General features: G+C 32.2%; 1 protein-coding gene and 1 long non-coding RNA gene across 7 annotated transcripts in view; one reads left to right on the top strand and one right to left on the bottom strand.

Moving 5' to 3' along the window:
* LOC124411597 (protein tramtrack, alpha isoform-like) overlaps nt 1–15,286 on the top strand; it is a 55,337-nt gene that overhangs the window by 32,368 nt on the left and 7,683 nt on the right. Inside the window, exon 5 of one of the 6 annotated variants that reach the window (XM_046890814.1) lies at nt 8,590–10,029. The exons of the other annotated variants lie outside the window; for them this stretch is intronic. Within the exon in view, the coding sequence (XP_046746770.1) occupies nt 8,590–9,215 (626 nt within the window). The 3' untranslated portion in view covers nt 9,216–10,029. Of the gene's footprint in view, nt 1–8,589; nt 10,030–15,286 lie in introns of those variants that run through there. 6 annotated transcript variants of the gene reach the window in all.
* Nucleotides 9,214–15,286, bottom strand: part of LOC124411600 — a 9,271-nt gene continuing 3,198 nt past the window's right edge. Inside the window, exons 2-3 of the long non-coding RNA XR_006929687.1 lie at nt 14,681–14,690; nt 9,214–9,283 (exon numbers count right to left, since the gene is read on the bottom strand). This is a non-coding gene — a long non-coding RNA (uncharacterized LOC124411600). The remainder of the gene's footprint in view (nt 9,284–14,680; nt 14,691–15,286) is intronic.

Genomic DNA, 15,286 nt, shown 5'->3' with positions numbered 1-15,286 from the left:
AAAGAATATAATTGGCTTTCGGAATTTAGATGTAATAAATCGTGCTTAACACGCGCGATAAACTTATTTTTATTTTCTTTTTTTTTTTCTCCAAAGTTCTCCTTTCCCCCGTTGTAAGCAAATATTTGAAAATGATAAGAAATTTTCGTTGGGAATATGGTAATACTCTAGAATTATCAATAATATTTCTTGTTTAATATGCTTACAACATTTTTAAAAAGCGTGGTTTGTTGGCGCGTCGGGTTGATTATTATTGTCATTATTATTATTAATATTATTAGCGAATATTATTATTTCTTCGGAGTAAGAGGGATTGAGAGAAAGAGAGAGAGAGAGAGAGAGAGAGAGAGAGAGAGAGAGAGAGAGGGAGGGGGTGTTGTTCACGTATTGTTAATTATTGGTTTTATTGTTTTTCTTTGTTTAGTTACATGAGCGTGTACAATTTATGTTTATAGGGACAAATACAAATATTGCGAAGGTTGTGGTCCCGCGAGCGCGCCTTGATGTATAATTCATTTTTCTTTACGACATAAAAGAAAATTGAATACCAAGGAAAGATTTGTTTAAAAAAGAAAAAAAAAAAAAAAAAAAAAAAATACAGTCACTAACAGAATTAAGAATTTTATGTAATATATCTTACACAACTGCTGCTGCTGCTGCTGCTGCTGCTGCAGGGGTGTGTATATAACGGTTTGTTTCGCACAGCCTTTGCAAAGAAAAAGGGTGAGAGAGAGAGAGAGAGGAAGGGAGTGTGTGTGTGAAAGAGAGAGAGAGAGAGAGAATGAAAAAAAATTGAAGTTGAAACAACACGATCGTAACAACGCGTAATTGATTTACATATGTAATAAGAATTATTAATTTTAACGAATTTAAAGAAGGAAAGAAAAAAAAAAAAAATAAAAAAAAAACAACAACAAATGTTCAAAAGTGAAAATATAAATATAGAATGAACAAAAAAAAAATTTTAATGAAAAAAAATCCCGAGGCTTAAAAAGCAGACTGTACTATTGGATAGAAACTTTAATATATACATGAAATTATATTAAAAGCATAGTTTATTATCATATATTATATTATATTATTAATTATTATACAATATAACAGAGAACACGAGTAAAAAAAAATGAATGATAATAATATCGTATCGAATATTATATACTTGGAGAGATAGAGAGGGAGAGAGAAAGCGAAAGAGCGAAATAAGGGTAATAAAAGAAAGAAAAAAAGCCTTGCAGGCGTAATGATAATTGATAAGTCGTTGGGATTTCCAACGGATGAAAATTATATGTATTACAAATATGTAATCAATATCCCATACGTAAGTGAGATAAATATACGTTTTAGATGGACGTGTATGCGTTTCTCTTATGTATGGGTATTTTTTCGAAGGGTCAGTGAAATGAGACAAAGGATATTGCCGAGGGCAAAGAAAAATCAAGAATAAAATGACGTCAATAAATTAACACAAATTACTAGACCTATATTTTATAATCTTTCATGAAAAAAACGTCAATAAAATAGACCTTTTGTAAAATTGATGGAAAAGACGAATTTACTGTCGTATATAAATTTTTTAATTCGGCAGGATCGATTAGCGATTCGTGTGATTTGGTGCCTTTTCGACAAACAATATATGAAATTAAATTAAATATATAACGAGATAATTGAAAGAGAATGAAGGAAAAAGTGAAAACCTTATCTTATGTCTGTTTTTTTTTTTTTTTTTTTTTTTTTTCGTCACGGAAAAACGTGCAGGTTGCGCAGGAGTTCTCAATCGCCGTCTAGTGCCAAATAATAATTGAATATATATATAAATATATATATATATATATATATATGTATAGATAAAAAATTAATTGATTAACTAAATTAAACTAAATTAAATGATTTAGTGAATAAATTTATTACGCTGTAATAAGAAATAAAAATTTGATGAATAATTTTGAGGTGAAAATTTGTTATACGGTGGTTATTAAATGATATGTATAAAAAAAAAAAAAAAGAAAAAAAACTAGACAAAAAAAAACAAGAAAAAAACAAAGCAACAAAAACATGCATACGTGTTATATTATTATTATTATCATTATCATTATTATTATTATTATCATTATTATTATTATTATTAACGTTGAATATAAATTGTATCAAGATTGTGGATACGTATATATACACGCAGAATGTGTATATATAGGTATGTAATTATCAATTGATTTCGGGGGTGTGTTTTTCTGACGCTGTGCAGGGTAGATTTTAGATAATATATTTTTACTATATATGCACTGATTGTTTAACTAATTGTACTACAGGTATATCATATTATATATATATATATATATATACATATATATATGCATACATAGATACACAAAATATGTTTATTCTTTAGGTGTATATACATATACATATAGGTATTTTCTATAGTATACCACAGGTGTACCGTAGTGATTATTATTATTATTATTATTATTATTATTATTATTATTATTATTATTATTATTATTACCATCATTATCATTATCATTATTATACCTAATTGATAATAAAAAGAACAGTGTTCAATAGTAATATAATTCAAAGATTTTTTTAGAATTTCTACAGATATATATTATATATATTATATATATATACATACATACATACATACATGCATACATACATAAACGTATAGTTGTAGTTGTGCGAATACTTGTAGGTAATACGAGTATAGACAAGAAATTGTAGATATCGTCGTATGATTACTACCGTCGTCATCTTCGCGCGCTGTCGCATTCTCGTCTCGTTAAAACGAGAGCACCAACAACAACATTAACAATTATAGTAATAACTAAACGACAGACTGATCATTTTTCAAATCCTCTGTTCTCATCTATTATATTATTCACTCGCATAAAATGAATGAATAAACAAAAAACAAAAAACAAAAAACAAAAAAAGAGAGACACTAACGCTCGCTACGTTATAATATGTATGTACATTGTACAGAGTGAATTGATAACGATCGGACGACATTTGGTTAATAAGCATGCGCTGAAATTCTAGAGCAGTTGTTTTCTCAGGATGACCAACATTTTTGAGGTTACATACATCGCGGTAAACCGTCATCGGAATTTATGAATTCTATCGGTCGGCCTGGCGAAACAACTTTCCATGATTCAGAATTTTTTACGCATGCGCGTTGAACCATTCGGTCGTTAGCAATCCACTCTGTATACATATATCTTATACACCAGTATACATATATGCCCATCCATCCTAGAAATACATGCGTAGATAGGAATGCACGTATCCGTAATTATTATAGCTCGTTATCCTCATCGATGAAGTAAAGGAAAAAATAACAAAGAATAAAAAAATAAAAATAAATTGTAGGGAGAAATATATAATATACATGCGATTTAATATGTAATATAATGATGATAATCTTATACCTTATACACCGTGACCTCGTCGTTGACAAATAGTCCGAAGCTCGCGGTAAAGGATGACGTGAAAGTGAAGAATAGCAAAATCTGTAACGATGGAAAAAAAGGAAAACCTACGCAGTCTGCTTCACCTATGATGTATGTGTAATATCTAACTGTGTGTACGATGCGATTTAAGAGAAAATTAGAGACAATCGGTCGATCGGTATTCCGAAGAATAATATGCACATTTACCTTGGACGAGATGGAAGGAATTAGAAAAAGAGAAAGAGATAATAATAAATGAGATAAAATCGAATGAAATAGAAAGTAAATTATTATTTATGAAAATTACATCCCATACAAGTTCGAAATATGTGTACCTGCATTAGGGTGTCCTTTGTTTAGGGTGTTGACCAATTTTTGTCGCCTCACCTCCAAATCAACTTCAAATAATTAAAAAATGATTACTTAATTTTTTCAAATTTTTACCTCGACTCTAAGATAATCCGCTTTGTGATCGAAGTTTCTTATGGAAACAACGTTGGAAAAACTTTTTTTCTTAGTATATATATTTTATTGTAAAAGTAATAATGTTAACACACAATTTGTAACCGTGATGTTTTAGTCGGCATTAGTGATAATGTCTCGGAAAATATTCACGTAATCGTAACACGCAATCTCGACGAATTCCGCCTTTTTTGTTTTGCATTTAGAGAATGTGGAATTCGTCTAGATTTGATGGTATCGTGATGTAAATTTTTTTACAGATGGTAGCACGAATGACCCCTAAAACCTCGCAGTTACAGATTTTTTTAAACATTATTACTCTTGCAACAAAATATATACCGAGGAAACAAGTTTTTCCCATATTATTTCCATAAGAAATTTCGATCACAAAGCGGAATATCCCAGAGTTAAGGTAGAAATTTGAAAAAATTAGGCAATTGGATTCGAATTATTTAAAAATTGATTTGTGGGGTGGGGCGGGGCGGTAAAAATTCGTCAACACTAAATAAGTGAAACCCTAATCTACATACGGACACATAATTATACTACGCTGCTGTGCAATGTATATAGATCATGCATATTATATACTTGCAGGTACGTACCTACGCGCATACGTTATACACATATCGACGTTGTTCATGTTCTTAGTGTGCTCGTTGATTGTAAATTTTCAATATCGATTATTATCGCACTACCATACGTTTTATATTACATACGATATAATAAACAATATGCTATACTGTATGAGGAGAACTAATCGCACTGAACATAAGAGACAGGTAACTACTTTAATAATTATACTAATATACCAGAGTTGTTGTTTATGTTGTTGTTGCTGTTGTTGCTGTTGTTGCTGTTGTTGTTGCCATTATTATTATTATTATTATTATTATTATTATTATTATTATTATTAATAATATTATTACTATCATCGTCAGCATAGTCATCATTTTCGCCATCTTCATCGTGGTAATAATCGTATAATTATTATTATCATCATCGTCGTTGTTATTTTATACGCGAATGTGTAGAGTTTTATGTACGTTTTATATTATATATTATGTATATGTATACATTTAAGGTATAAATGCAACTATGTAGATTGTTTTGTTTTCTCTCTTTTCTTCTTCCGGCATATTTTTTAAATCTTCTTTTATGTAATATAATCCTATATACAGCCATATATACATTATACCTTATTAGATACATTATTTTTGTTGTTGTTGTTGATGTTGTTGTTATCATTATTATTATTATTACTACTACTACTACTACTACTATCATTATTAAAATTGTTGTTGTTATACTTATTATCATTATTATTATTATTAGTAGTGGTAGTGGTAGTAGTAGCCGTAGTATCATCATCATAATCATCATCATCATCATCATCATCATCATTATTATTATTATCTTTACAATTAGCCAAAAATTATTTTACTTAGTTTCCCGTTTCCATGTTTTTTCTACATCATGCATACATTGAACAGGGTGTTGTATGTATTTATAACGTCTTTAATGACTTCTTTCTTCATTGCCGCGTCAATGTTCCACGCGACTTCTCTGTACGCATGGAAGATAAGAGGAAACAACAGAAAGCAAAGGAAAGAACAATCGATAGGTGGGAATTTTCATTTTGCATTTTGGGTATATTATTATTATTACTATTATTATTATAATCATTATTGCGATATTGTTTAAATTGTACAATAGTATATGACATTGTTGGCCAGCATGATTTTTTTCTTTTGATGCATTGAAGTACAATATAATTCTATAATATTTAAAATTTGATTATATCTATATATTTATATACAATATCTATATACATGTGTATTTTGTCTTCCTCTCTTGCGTACGTAAAAAACACAAATGAAATGAACGCACGTTTGGTTTTCCTTGTTACGTTCCTTGAATAAAATTTCTCCAGCTCGATTCTTGTATCATGCGGCTTTGAAGATTACTTACGAAACACAATATTATTTTCAAATATAAACTTTTGTTATTAGTACAACATTCATCTATCCGCCTTTTCAATTACTTGTCACGCGCTTCGCTTCACTTGACTTATTATAGACATATTTACCGCACCTGCAAGTGTCTAAGATATGAAGTTGAAAAAATGTATAATCGTTGGCAAATACCTGACGAGGTACCGTGTGAAGCGTGAGAAAAAGGGTGAGGGAAAGACGTTTCTTGGATTTTCATTTTTATCTTCTTACGTGTAATAATTATGAACTTATTTTCATCCTACTTTTCAAATAACAAATAAACATCATGCATTATTAGTACATATATAGTACAAATACAGAGAGCTATGATGATTGATTAATTAATTATTTTATTGTATATTAAATATATACATGTATATCGTATCAGCATGTGTTTAAATTTACAATATTTATGTATAAACATGAAGTCGTGCAAAGCCATTATCAAGGCCAGTACAAATTTTTCAGCGTGTAATTTTGATGACTTCTTTTTCTCATACTTTTATAATTTATATGTATATTATTTACGAATTATCACCTTACGTATTCAATATACATACATAAATGCACCGCTATGTCTACGCATATTGTTAGTCGCAGTGTTTATATACGAAATGACACGACGTATCGCGGTATTGTTGTACCCATAATACAACATAATAATATTAATGCTTATGCATATCATAGGCCCAATGCTGACAGCATTCCTATAGATATTATGTGTAATATCATACCTGTAACAATCGGTCTGTAGAAAAAAATTAACGAACTAGAAATTTTTATTATTATCATTGAATCTTGTCAATTGATATTTGAAAATCACAGGTAAAATTTTTTTACGAAACACAATTTCCGCGGCACGTTGCGTTTGCGTTTATACAACAACACCGTGATTCATCGATCATGCTTTTATGCAAATTATGGGTGCTGTAGCTTAGTGTGCACTTGAATTATCTGTAATTACCCATATATTCCCTTCGAACTGTACAAAGTTTCATTCTTTTACACTTTTTCGATAATAATCGTTTCGTTCTTTTCCCCTCTACTCTCCACTTTTCCCAATTTTTATATGTCATCGGAAGGGGAATTTTTTTTTTTCCTTTTTTCTCTCGTCCTTTCATTATCTCTTCTTTCTGTTCAAACTCATTCGACACGTAGAAAATAAACTTGTTCGCCGTTTTACGTTGAAACGTTGTTTCCGACACCATACCATCATGATTATCATTATCATCGTCGTTATCGTTATTAAGTACGTTTCTTTTTACTCATCTTTGCGATGGTTGCTATGATTATGATTATGACTATGATTATTATTATTATTATTGTTATTGTTATTATTATTATGATTATATTATTTAAAGTAAAATTTTGCTATACATGTTTTGTAGGTAGGTTATATTATTATCATATGATTAATATTATTACCATCATTATTTCAAACATATGCATATACATATATTTGAGAAGGAGATGAAATATATACATACACGTGCATACATTATCACACATTATAGAGAAAAAAAAAAAAAAAAAAAAAAAAAAACTGATTCAAAAAATTGTTTTCTGATTTTACGTGAGTTTCATTTCCGCAGTATCCCCGTTTTCATTCATTTTACTTATATTATTAAGCATATTATCCTGAACAGTCCCCTGCATATATAATTATCGCCACCTTATAACTGATATTTACACCTGATAACTCTTCGTAGATCGATTTATTTATCTCATTATTTTTTTTTAATACACCGTGTGCATCACTTCTCAAGCATGGATAAGCAAGTTATATATATATATAAATATATTTTCACTTCAAGGATTTGACAGAATATTATTTTCCCGCAACGAGGATATCCGTGTTATGTCATAGGAGCATGGAGAATGTACATATGTACTTATAGATATATTAATTTTGATTCCCAGTGTATAATAAGTTACGTACACGCATCTCACGTACAAAGTCGTTTTATATTATACGCACACTTTTCGTGACATTATCACAAGTATTCATTTGCTCGTTTATATTTTTTCGGTATTATTGTTATTATTATTATTTATACAATTAGCAGTAGTAGAAGTAGTAGAAGTAGTAGTACGTACCTTTTTTCTTTTCCACTTCACCCGAGGCCTAACGATGAAAATTCGGTATTAAATTCATCCGCATTACATACGACGTGTATCTATATGCCGTATGTTTATCTATATACATTAAATACATTACACTACTACGCAGAGTGAATTCTTAACGACTGCTCGGTCCATCGTATGATAAAATTAAATGCGCGGGCGCCACAATCCGAGAGCGGCTGTTTACCAGGGTGGCCAACCGTCACGTGCAACAGTTCAACGAGATGTATGTAACCCGAAAAATTTTGACACTTTTCAGACGAGCACAACTGTCAACATTTTTGAAGTTACATTTCGAACGGTTGGTTGCCATGGCAAACAGCCGGTCTCGAATTGAGGCGCGTGCGCGTTAAATTTCAGTCGACAACGAAACGTGCGGTCGTTAGAAATTCAATCTGTATGTGAAATTTGTCGACCTTTCGAGACGTTGAATTTTATCATCGAGTATAAAAGTACGATAACGGCCTCGATCTTAAAGGTGGTGGAAAAAGAAAAAAAGTAAATCGGAACAGGTTTGTGAAACGTTGAATAACCGAGGTTATGTTTTTGGAATCTTTTCGCAGAATCGACGCCGACGTCGAGCAGGACGACGGAGGGCGGTACGCCCGGTGCTGCGGAAGCGTCGTCGAAGGAGAGTCACACCAGCTGTAAATCGGGCACACCGACGACGACGGCGACGTCGAGTCCCGTCGGAGCGAGTTCGGGGACGGGGGCGGCGTCGACGCAGCAGCAGCAGCAGCAGTGGGAAACGACGTCGTCGGGAGGCACGACTCCCGGTACCCAAACGACGTCGTCTTCGACGCCGATGTCCGCTCCGTCGGTAAGGCAGGTCGCGAAGCGACGGATGAGGAGGCGCGCCAACTCCCAGTGCCAGGACCCGGCCGAACAGCTGACGGAGATGTCGGTCAGGGGGTTGAACCTCTTCAGATACGCCTCGATATCGGAAGGTGTTTACCAGTGCACCGAGTGCGCGAAACTCGACATCCAGAAGACGTTCAAGAACAAGTATTCCTTCCAACGGCACGCCTTCCTCTACCACGAGGGGCACCAGCGGAAGGTCTTCCCTTGTCCCGTATGCGGCAAGGAGTTCTCGCGACCCGACAAAATGAAAAACCACATGAAGACGGTCCACGACTGCTTCATGCCCAAAGATTGCGTCATGCCCTTTGGCTTCTATCTACAGCCTTAGCAGAGCCGACGGAAAGGCTGCTGACGGGGGTGATAATATGGAAACCGCGATTTCTTTCACGGCTTATACTACTACAACACGTGTGTCCTACATATATTTACACACACACACACACGCACACACGCTCACACGCTCACACGCAGGCACGCGCGCACAATAAATGTATATAAATTATTATTTACAACAACAACAAATTCAAACTAACGCTGTTATTATACATATATAGATTATCAATGTCAAACAATATATTTTATACATGATATCTTATTCATATTCGTTACACGCGCGCACACGCGAACGCAAACACACACACACACACACACGCGCGCGCGCACATATGTTTATACGCGCGATAATGATGACGACGAACATGCGCGTGCTTTAAGCCAGCAATACCCGTACCTTTGTCGCCTGATTCCCTCCCTCGTTGTTTTAGCTTTTCTTTTTTTTTTTTTTTTTTTTTTTACACTTATCATTTTCTACTCTTCCATTGAAATCCGGAGTGCGTTGCGTACTTCAGTAGACGAGTAGACGAGTACACCTATCGGACGGACAGTAAGACGAGTCCCTTGCTCTTTACTTTCGGCGTTGCGACAATCAAGTGAAATTATTTTCCATTTCAAGAGCTTCCTACTAATATATATACGTCATACACATGTATATATTATATACTTAGGCATTTATATACAGGTTAGAATTGAAAATTCGAGATAACTCGAAGGGAGGGACGGTGGAATTTCAGCAATATCGAGCTCTGTATTATCTAACTTAGAATATGAACGAATGGATTATGGAAACAACAAAAATGACGAAAGAAACTAAAAACGGAATATATATCACGCGTATCAAATACGTCCTATAATGTATAGGGATAAAGAAGAAGAACCACGTATTGTCTCTGTAATTAGTTAATTTATACCTCCTTCGTCGATATACATATAAACATATATATGAACATACATATATATATATATATGTATATGTATATACATATACATATATATATATATATATATTCATGTACGTTGTTATTATTATTATTATTTTTAAATTACGATCATCATTAATAATATCTGCTATTATTATTAATATTATTATCTATTATTATCTATTATAAAATTTAAATAGTATGTTGTACCCATTTAGTAAGTTTATCATTATTATTATTATTATTATTATTATTATTATTATTATTATTATTATTATTATTATTATTATTATTATTATTATTATTATTATTATTATTATTATTATTATTATTATTATTATTACTATTGTCATCTTAAAGCACGAGGATTAAGTAGTTTTTCGTTTTGTTTTAATTTTTTACATTTAATTGCACGCGCAGCGTGTGTAGGTAATGGCGATTAGCCTCCAAATATGCATATAATGAGAATACAAAAAAAAAAAAAAAATTTTATCGTAAGATAGAGTCGGCGGGTTCAGATGTAGAAAACATATATGACGAATGTGATGATTACAAAGGAGAAGATAAGAGGTGGCAGAAGAATATTTGATAAGCATTGATGAATGAAATTATTATATTATACTTCTGCTCGAGTGATTCGTATATTTAATATTGTGTAATGATCGATATACCACGCAATCCGTACTAAAACAAAATAATAATAATAAATAAATGGTTAATATTAAATATACCTGGCAATTAAATTGCCGCGATTAATGAAAAACGGGAAGGGAAGGGTGAAAAAAAAAAAAAAATGAAAAAATCGATTAGATAGCACAAAAAAAAAAAATCACACAAAAAAAAAACAAAAACAAAAAAAAAACACAAAACGAACCGAACCGTGTACGATTTAAACCTACCAGTTAAAAATCCTACTAATAAACACATGCTGTTTATATACTTTTGGATGACGCGCACGTGTTACAGGGTGAATATAAATTACACACGTTATACAAGGCGACACTGAGGTGTGCAAAAAGTAGACTGATGGCTGGAACAAAAAAATAAAAAAATAAAAAAAAAAAACAAAAAAAAAATAAAAAAAAAACGGAAAGGAAAGGAAAATATATGCTATTATCACTGTTACGTTTTTGGGGAACGACACGGTTTGATAGATTTTGGTTGAAAACCGATTATCATCATCATTATCGTCGCCGTTGTTATTATTATTATTATCATCGTTATCACCGTAATTATCATTACCATTATTGTTATTATTATTATTATTATTATTATTATTATTATTAATATTAATATTTCGGTTATTATTATTATTATTATTATTATTATTATTATTATTATTATTATTATTATTGTTAAATTTGTATAAGATCTAAAAAGCCACTGAAAGATGGTGACGACGAGAATAACAAATGATAATCGAGTATAAGAATAAATAAACAAATAACTAAACATGTTAAATGAATATTTGAATACACGCAATAGGGAGGAGAGCAGACTCTGTGTGTGTGCGTGTGCGTGCGTGTGTGCGTGTCTGTGCGTGTGTTTGCGCACTCGCGCGCCTGATATTTGATTGCCTCTGTGATTATTATTCGCAGTTATGATAATGAAGATTATAACAACGACAACAATAATAATAATAATAGTAATAATAATAATAACAATAAAAATAATAACAATAACATTCTAAATAACAACAATAACATCTAGTATAGGTGACAGTTATGACAATGACGCAGTGATTCTGAAAAAACCTTTTTATTTTGTTAGTCTTCTTAATCATCAATAGTGGAGAGAACTCAAAAGGAATTATTGATAGCGTTTCATTATCTGTATCGCATATCTATCCATTTATTCATCCATCCGTCCATCCATCCATTTATTCATCCATGTACAGGTAGATGTATTTACACGAATGTTAAGAAACGTACACGGCATTAATTTAATATGGCATCGGAACTCGGTACGACAATTCATTCGACGATATCTGCACGTGGTAATACGCGATGAGGAATTAAAAACTGAACATCTTTAAAATCACCAATTATTCATTTATTGATACATATTCTATAATAGTGGTTTTATTTTATTTTTTAAATTTCCTTTTCATTGTAACGAAGCGCACCTTCGCCGGACTGTGACAGTGACAATGACAATGACAATGACAATGACAATGGCAATAATAGTAGCGATTGATAATAGTAACGGAAGTAAAAATTATATCACTTGACACGGTGTAAAGAAAATACTGACATTGAAATCTACGTGCGTGTATAGTATTGCGATCGTACATTGGTATGAAGCGGATAAGGTGTAGAGTAGGAACAGGAGAAAGAAGGAAAAATTGAAATTTCAATGTATATTTACAACATATCTTACAGCAAATGCCGTTTATACGTCGCATATTCGCGTAGGAAACCCTTGCCGAATGTTTGTCAGATCACGATACTTTTTTAACCGCGAAAAACCCACACAAGACACGTAAGACGATAATACAAATACGTACGAGCGATCTTCTTCCGCTTATTTAGGGCTTAATTTAACAGCAGTAGCAGTAGCAGCAGCAGCAACAGCAGCAGAAGCACGAACAGCAAATGGATCACATTATTATATGTTTGAAAGATTATATTACTAACCTGAAAGTGAGAGGAGATCTCGTGCACGTCGCAGGTGTCGTTCATTCTCATCACTCACATTACTTACATTAGTCGAATATCATCAGTCAGTGCCTGTATGAAGTGAGATAAGAAGCGATCCTTATGTGCCTTATACTGCGTGATATTTGACAACGACAACGACGACGATGACGATGATGATGAAGTTTAACGATAAGTGTAAAATAGGTGAACGATCAAATTTTATCTAGCCTAGCATAAGAATGAGGATTTTGTTGCTCTTCGTATGCAGATCGTTCAACCCTTAAACCACACGAAGTTTATCTAGTATTTGAATTATAGGGCATACAGGCGTTAGTAGTAATCGAACAATAATAATTTATACTTGTGCACCACGGGCACTCACACCGTTATACGTTAATGCAAATAATCTACGTATTGTGTAACTAATACCCGCACCGAAACACAAAGATGAGTAAAAACACGTCATCTCCGTTTCTTTCCGTTCTTTCTATTTATATACCTTTGGTCACTGTTTAGTTTTTCTTATTTACAATTTTTTTCCTTTTCTCTTCGATTACGGTTAGACAAATATGTCCTATAAAGACTGGCCTGATGTTGATACGCAGCTGCGCGTGAAGGTATTTTTATATGCATGTGTTTGATATCGTATATTCGGATAAATTCAGTATAGACACAAGAGAATGACGAGCTCTTGCTGTCAGTTGTATGTATGTACATTCATATACATCCGCATATCATACACACATGCGATATACGATTGTATTGAAAAAGAGAAAAAAAAAAAAAAAAAGAAAACGAAAAAAGAAAAAAAAATGGATCCGCAGTATAGAGAAATATAAAATATATGATGACGATAATGATAATCATTTTCTTGCGAGTTTTGCAAAATTAATGGTGTTGGGCCTCGGTATTATACATATGATTAGTAAATACACACACACACACACACAGATACATATAACTATATGTATATATATATTTGTATGCAGACACACCCACGAATATCGGTGCACCAATATGATTTATAATTTATTGCGCACCGATGACTTAATATATATATGCAGTAGGTAGTGAATGATAATGAAATGCAACTTGAATTTATTCGTCGAGAAGATAACCTAAAGCGGGCAATGTATTAGCATGTTCGTTAATGCAGAATCGATTCCATTATATTCTTCCAAATGCAATGCTTAACGCACTTTATATTATATTATAAATAACAAACGAGTAGAACAGATTGCGACAAACTAAAACGATTTACCGCAAACTTAAATTATAGGATCGAATCAATATTATTATTACTACTACTATTATTATCCTTATCTTATTAATATTATTATTATTATTATTATTATTATTATTATTATTATTATTATTATTACTGTCATCATCATCATTATCATCGCGGTTGTTATTGTTACTTTTGTTATTGCTATTACTATCATCATCATTATCATCACGATCATCATCATCATCATCATCATTATTATTATTATCATTGTGATTGGAGCCAACATTATAAAAAATATATACATAATGATAACATAGGTGTAAGTTTATATATTTGTAATAATAATGATGATGTATTAATAACATGTACAGTAATATTCGTTAATGCCTTCCCATTCCAGCTATCTTGTTTTCCGTCCGAAAGAAAATGCGAGTTCAATTCTATACGTACGAATTATCTGACAATGACTGTGGCATCCCTCATAATCCGTCATAATTCATATACGATCGAGCTCGCATTTTGTTTCTAACCGAAAATAAGGTAGCTGGAAGGGTAAGGCATTAATGAATATTACTGTATCTATAAATAGCCATTAATATAATGCGGATGTATAGATAACCGCGCGACGAACGTTTCTCGAAATCGGGTCAATCTTATAGATATATACATATACATACCTACATAAATGTAGACATGTATAATGATGTATATACATATTATACACATGTTACGAGTTTGACGAGATGCAGATATATTAAACGCAGAATGCGTGAGCCGTTAGTTAAGAATTTAATGATAACGTGAGGTACGTGGAAATTGTCGAAAGAAAAAGAAAAATCCAACGAGTATACAACTCAGCATTAACATCGCCGTGCAAAACAATGAAAGCGAATAGTTACCTCCTTTGTAACATATTCATACTTTTGAATGTTGCTCAAATTACGAAATTTTCTTTTTTATTTTCACCTTCATGTCTACGTACTACCTACTCTATACTATCCGATTTGGTACGTAATTGTAATCGTACAGAGTGAATTTCTAAAGACTGCATGATCCGTCGTTTGTTAAAACTTGACGCGCATGCGCACAATTCAAGACCGGCTCTTCGCCAGTGCAACCAACAGTCTTATAAATTTAGATAACAATTCGCCGCGATATATCTTACCTGAAAAATGTTTACAGTTTTCGCTGGCAGTTGTACTCGATACACAATCTTCAAAATTTTTGAGGTTAGAGACAGTTTTTACCCCGGCAAACACCCGCTCTCGGATTT

The sequence above is a fragment of the Diprion similis genome, chromosome 10 (assembly GCF_021155765.1).
Source record: "Diprion similis isolate iyDipSimi1 chromosome 10, iyDipSimi1.1, whole genome shotgun sequence".
In the NCBI taxonomy this organism is placed as follows: Eukaryota; Metazoa; Arthropoda; class Insecta; order Hymenoptera; family Diprionidae; genus Diprion; species Diprion similis.
Note: the sequence above shows the minus strand (reverse complement) of the source record. Positions and strands in the feature narration are given on the sequence as shown.